Raw genomic sequence first — 7,165 nt, 5'->3', positions numbered from 1 at the left:
TCTGGCAGGAGCATAATCGGCGGCTGCATGGAGGTCGACCGAGGTCGGTGTCTACTCTAGTTCACCTTATGATCTCTACAGTTCGTGCTCGTGCTACTTCCTGGCGGATTGATCTTCTTGGTCTTATCTAGTGTGTGTACGGATGTTTTTTCTTTTTGAACTTCACATTGTTCTCTGGTTTGTTGTAGCTCCTAGTTTGTGGGGTTTTGGGTTCTTTTCTTTATCTTTCACCATGGTGGTTTTCGAGTTTGCATTTATGTGTTGGTTCTGTTCTTATCCTGTTGGTTTTGTTTTGCGTTTTTTGCCCTGTGTTTGCTTGTGCTTTGTTGCTTTGATGCCTTGATCCCGGGCTGTGGGATCCCTTTTGTTGTTGTATAATAATATCACCTATTCTAAAAAAAATGTCAAAATCTTCTTTAACATTTTCAAAATCATCGCGTAGCATGTTTTTAACCATTCAAAATCAATTTTGATGATATAAAAATTGCATTTTAAAATGTGAAATGAAATAAGACAAATATCAATTTAAACCATGAATTTGAGGACTTGTATCAATTTAAACCTTAAACTAATTAATTATATCAATTTAAACCATGAACTTTCATAAGTGTATCAATTTAAACTCTCCCTTATGTTTTCTTTGGATAAACATCGTGTGAGACTTGTAATTTTATCAATTAAATCGCTAAATTTACATAAGCAAATCAATTTAGACTCTCAATTAAGATTTATTGATTATTGCTCATTCAAATTATAATCGTCAATTTTGTTAAATCAACATTATTGAATTCTACACACATATAAGAATTTATACACCGATGATTTTCAAATACAATCCTAACAAAAGTTTTTAATCGATTCACTTATAACAATTTATAAGTTTAATTGAAAAAAATAAATGTTTTGCATGATATTTTTCAACTAAATCTAAAGGAATGTGTAAATTGATACACTTATGAAATTTTAGAATTTAAATTGCTAAATTTTTTAAAGTTCGGAGTTTAAATGTATACAATTATTAGTATGAGATTTAAATTGATATAATTATTAGTTTAAGATTCAAATTGATACAACCCTCAAAGTTGATAGGTATAAATTGATATTTGCCTAAATATTTAATTATATTACCCTAAATTTTTATTATATTAAATTTGAGTGATTAAAGACGTATTTCAGAGTAATTTTGAAAATGATAAAAATAATTTTAACAATTTCAAAATCACTCTCAAACAAATACTAAAGATTGTATTTATGTAATACATGAACTTTGTGCTTATGCTCGATATACATACATATATACGTATGTACATATAAATATACATACATATATATACACGACCATGGGTGCACGAATTTCTCGGGTACACAATTTTTCTTAAAAAAAAATCTTAAAAAAATTGGTTCATTTTAATAAAATTTGCACATTTTCTTCTTTGCCTGTTACCCATTATGAAACTAACTTGTTTATATTTTTTTTTAACAACATGCTTGGAATGAGGTTGTTTAATCTTTTGGAGTTGTAGAGTCATAAGATGTTATGGTTTATTCTAAATAATAATCCCCAACTAAATATTGAGAAAAACAATAAGCTTTTAGAAAATTGCCAACATGACCTTTTTATGAATTCTTAAAAAAAAATGTGTTCATATTAATCAACATTCAAATTTCTTTAATTGACAGTAAACAATCATGAAACTAACTCAGGTTTTTAATGACGTGCTTGAAATGAGTTTGTTTCCTCAAACCATTTATTGAAAGTGAAAAATTGGGTGTTTGGATCACCCAATATGAGTTAGATTGAGGTAAAAATTAACATCTCAATATTTAATCAATCAGCTTTAAATGTTGATAGAGCTGAATTATGTATCTAATCAATTCAACCCAACTCAACTCAAGAACCAATTATTCCTCTCTCAAATATTTCCAATGACTCCATCTCCTAAGGACTACTACTACCTCTCCTCTAACAGAATATTCCGACAACGACAATCACCTTCAGTTGGCGAACTCCAACAACCACCTCTAACGACAATTCCAACGAAGACCACCTCTAGCAGCTAACCTCAATGATAACTTCAGATGACCAACTCTATTGATCATATTTATCTATTAACTCTAATTTCAATAAAGACCACCTCCAATGATCAATTCTGGTGAGGACCATCTCTATTAGAAAACTCCAACGATCACCTTAGCTGATCAACTCTGACCATTAATTCAGACGAAGACTACCACCAACAACTCCATTGAAAAGCACCTCCGACGATTTAACTCCGGATAAGACCATTCTCCAACGACCAACTCTGATGGTCACTTTAGGTGACCAACTCCCACAACAAATTTCGACCAAAAAAAAAAAAAAAAAAGAATTCCACTTCTTGTGCTCAACTTTGACGCCCAATTTCAACAATCATTTTAGGCATCCAACTCCGTCAATCATCTCTATATGTATTAGTTTCTTTTTTCTTTAAAAAAAATTATACGTATTAGTTGCTTTTCATGTTTGAGCATAAGTTAACGTTGAAATACTCAATATTAATGTCGATGTCAATAGATATCACTACAAGGAATCACACTTCTCCCGACGTTGAAATCACCGAAAAATGGTGGAAGAAGCATCTAGACATCCTCTCCCGACGACACAATGATTGTCGGGAGTTTGGTCGGAAGAAATCTGTCGGGAGAAGAACTCCCGATGCTGGAAAAGGGCCCGTTGGGAGTTATGCACGAACTCCCGACGGATAATGTACATCGTCGGGAGTTCCATTAACTCCCAACGGATAGCAGAGCCCGTCGGGAATCTATTACATGCGAAGTTCCATAACTCCCGATGATCTGTTCCACTTGTCGGGAGTTAATGAAACTCCCTACTGCCAACTAATTCGTGGGGAGTTCTTTGCGTCAGGCGTTCCTTCAATGGTTGAATATTGATTTTTAAAATTATTTAATTTGTAATTTGTAGTTTTTTTTTAATTTGATTTGAATAACCTGTATAACATCATTAACCAACTCAAACAGATTCACATAATAAATAAACCAAACAAAACGAAATCAAACTAAGAGAATCTTTTGCATTTAATGACATTAATTTCTTGTTTCATTTAATTACACCCATCTTCATGTCTCCAAATTTATTAACTCCCATTACAAGTTAAAATTCATCTTACTAACAAATTCATTCCATTATTGTGAGCTGGTGGACTTATGTTTGAACACTATGTGATGTATCGTTTTACTTATACATGTGTTGAATATCTCACAAACTAAATAACATACGTGAGTTACTCCTCTCGTTATCAATTTGAATATCCACCTCTTCATGTTTATCTTTTGAGAAAAAACCCTTTAAACTCTCTTAACAAATGAACACACTATTGTCATATCTGATAAGAGAGAACAGACAAGTCTTTCACAAGTACTGCCTTGAATAGTTGATTTAGATTAGCCAAACTGCACTGCTTTATATAATTATTAGAACTCAAGAAAATTTTAGGCTTCAGAAAGAAAACTCATTCAATCATCAACTTCTAAAACTAGTTTCCTATCCATGCTCATCATTAGAGACCATGAGATAACTTTTAAGAAGAGTGATGATTAAATATTCATAGAATTTTCAAAAGAAGTTGTAGTCATATACTCAAACATCATGGTAAATTTGAAAAATATTTGTAATTAGTTTTAGTCAAGCAAGTTACTAAAAGTAAATTGAACCTTTTCTCTCAGAGGAAAAAATTAATTGCGTTGAGAAAAGAATGCTCTGTCCCTGAGGTCGATAGCTTAAATCTCTAACCTTAAGAATTAAAAGAAAAAAAAAACTAAATCCACCAAATTGCAGAAATTGTAACATCCACGACCTGTAATTCACAATAATATTTACAACCCACGAAATTGCATAAATTGTAATGTAATGAAATGGGTCAATCTCAATTAGGGCACAAGGAAGGAAAAAAAATCCTGTGCTAGAAACATTAGATTAATTTAAAGAACAACAAGAGAGATAGATGTTAAATGACAAAAATCAAAGTAAGAGTAATTGGATTTCACAGTGAGAGCATTGGTTCTTTGGGAATTCGAACTACAAACGGCAATATAAAAGTGATGGGAAATGAAACAATGGCTTGAATTCACAAAATAAGAGAAATGAAATGAAAGGGATGTGAGGGTTATTTGAATACCTGAATTCGCAAAACAATGGCTTGAGTTTCGACCAACGAAAAAGATAAGGCTATGAAGAAGAGCAAAGGCGAACCTGTTGAAAGCTTGCGAAGGACCGGAGTGGCGAACAAGTTGGCTTGTGAACGACACAGGAGCAGCGAAGAGGTTGGCTAAGGTTTTTCAGATTGAGGAAGAAGAAAGGTTTTTGCCCGATCTGGGTTTTATACCAGATCTCTCGACGGCTATCAAGGACCGTCGGGAGATCCGTAAGGAACTCCTGACGAATAAATTACCGCGTCGAGAGTTACTATAACTCCCGGGTAATGTCCCACCATCGGGAGATTGGACCTATCTCTCGATGGGTCTCTTATGCCGTGAGAGTTATTTCTTACTCCTGACGAGTCCCTTACATCGTCAAGAGAGACCCTATCTTCCGACGACCGATCTCTCGACAACGGATTTAGGCATTGGAGGACTTTCTTTTTCTTGTAGTGTATCTCTAATCTATAGTATATTGTAACTCATGGATATTTATTGAAATTTAGTAATTTCTTTAAAAAAAATTATAACAAAAGATTTTTGAAGTCATAAACTAACATTTTATAATATTGTTGAAGGTCAATTAACTTGATTTTTTTTTTTTTTTTTTGAAAGTCAATTATCCTCACTAGTTAAGGCATGTATATCCTTAAGCCACAAAGAAACATAGGTTTAAAAATATATATTAGACTTGGTAAACTAAACACTTTGAGGTTTATTAAAGTTAAGAAGACTTATTGTCTAATGCTACTGACTTGTAAAATATATTTAAAATACATTTGTCAGTAGGAACTTATAAAATATATTTAAAATTCTTGAGTTTGTAAAAAATTAGAGAAATTGTATATGTAATTGAATAGTTGAACACAAAGTTAAGAAAAAAAATCCATACATTTATACATTTTAGTTAAAAGAAATGCATCAAGCACTCTAAACATATTTAACACTAGAAATACAAACAATTATTATGAATTCAAACAATTATTATCAACTCAATCCTACGCACCAATCACGCCTATATAGCTAATATGACCATTTTTTAAAATTTTATAAATACCTTGCTAGATAATTAATATTGTTTTTTTGAAAAATAAATCTAAAAAATGGATTCGTATGAATCACTCAAAAATGAGTTCATATGAATCAAATAAACATTTTTCAGTACAATAATCTGAAATAAACCAAAATTTGATGGGGGAGAGCTGAAAGTAATATTTAAATCTAAACTAATAGCCATTTTTTTCCATTTACAAAACCGGTAATTTTCGGCCAAATTCAATCTCTTCCGGAGAAGGAAAGGAAAAGTAATAAAAATAAAATAAAATCGAAAGTGAAATTTATAAAATTAAACAGAGAAAGAAAGTAGATCCATCTCAGTCGATCGAACGACGGCGACGAAGCTGAAGACGGCGGCGAAAGCAACAGCGATGAGTCCTCTTTCTTTAACCATCACGGCGGCCAAGTACATGGCTACATCGGCGGTGATCTTTCTCCCCTGTTTGACCAGAACCCGCCGTCGGTTTCCGGTGAATGCCAATAGCACCAACACCGTGATCCACGCCACCATGGTGGCTCTCGCCGCCACCACCGCCACTACGGCGACCGCCAACAACCCCACAATTGGTAGCCATCGACCCATCAAATAATCAGAATTGAAAATGACAAAACAAAAACCTGAAAGCAGCACAAAAATGGCGGACGTTGCCGTCGCCGTCGCCGGTGTCGACATTCTTCTGTCCTTCATTACAGAACAATCTGATCAGAGTATGTGCTCTTTTTGCAACTTTCCAATTATATATATTCTTTTTTTTTTAAATTACTAAATGCGATATTAAATCTTTAATTTTGATTCATTTTCATATTTATTTCAAAGTTGGTGTTTGGAAAGGAATGGGCAGCCATGTGACTGCACATGGGAAGCTCCTCATTATGTGGGGCCAAATATATATATATATATTGTTGGATTAAGGAAGCAAGAAGTGGAAGTAAAACATGATTACTAACCATTCTAATTCATTAATTTTGGCTTCAAACTCAACATGCTCATAAACTAAAAATAGATTATCAACACTAACCTTTGAATTATCTTTGAATAACGAATTCCAGATGCAATCCTCTCTTCCTTTAGATGTGAACCACCACAAGGTCTTCGATTGAGTTGTGAGACACAAAACAAGCTTGAATCAGGAAAAATGGAGGAAAATGACTGGTTTATCAGCCTTTTGAAGAATTGTTCTTCAAACGCTTTTTTAGCAAATTTTGCAACTGTTACATCCTCGATTTTCATTTCAAAACTGAAGTTTATATTGCATGACATTCAAGCAATAAATTTTTTGCATGAATTCCAGCTCAAGCATGAGAATTTGAACTATAAATATAGTGGAACCATGATTGAGCTACTAGCTCGAAGAAATGAGAAAACCTCACTTTTCCAATTTCTAATTTTCCAATTCTTTTCTAATTTTTAAACTTTTCCAAAGTTAAAAAATAACTTTTCAATTTTAATTCTTTAATTAAAATTGAGTTTTTATTAATTTTACAAAAATTAATTCAATAATTAATTTTTCTAATAAAATTAATAATTAATAATTAATTAAATAATTTAATTAATTCTAATTAATTTAATATCAAATATCAAATGAATTAATCACCAATTCTATTATCATAAATCCCTATTCATGAACTTAATATTTAAATATGTCAATTCTCCAATCTTTTGTTTAATTCCAAAATTAAATGTGTAATTATATCATATGTAATTACTAATTCCCTTAGTTCGTATTTGAATGATTCAAATCAACTTATCACGCTACTCTAAGGTTAATCTGTTTGTGAGCTAGTAGGGAGATCTAGTGAACCTACATACCATGGGTTCCAACGATCCGAGATTAATTGGCTAAACTCTTTACACAAAATTAACCCCCATTTGTTAACTTCTGGGTCACTCCATTAAAGCCCGTAGTTGCACTCC

The 7,165-nt window shown here is 32.4% G+C and overlaps 1 protein-coding gene across 1 annotated transcript; it reads right to left on the bottom strand.

Moving 5' to 3' along the window:
• Positions 1 to 5,381: 5,381 nt before the first annotated feature.
• LOC150037642 (uncharacterized) lies at positions 5,382 to 6,018 on the bottom strand. The gene has a single exon (XM_090311228.1). It carries the CDS (start codon positions 5,936 to 5,938, stop codon positions 5,540 to 5,542), a length of 399 nt encoding a protein of 132 aa, XP_090167354.1. The 5' UTR covers positions 5,939 to 6,018; the 3' UTR covers positions 5,382 to 5,539.
• Positions 6,019 to 7,165: the final 1,147 nt, after the last annotated feature.

This window comes from Benincasa hispida, chromosome 2 (assembly GCF_027475165.1).
Source record: "Benincasa hispida cultivar pf3 chromosome 2, pf3_genome.v1.1, whole genome shotgun sequence".
NCBI classification, from domain to species: Eukaryota; Viridiplantae; Streptophyta; class Magnoliopsida; order Cucurbitales; family Cucurbitaceae; genus Benincasa; species Benincasa hispida.
Note: the sequence above shows the minus strand (reverse complement) of the source record. Positions and strands in the feature narration are given on the sequence as shown.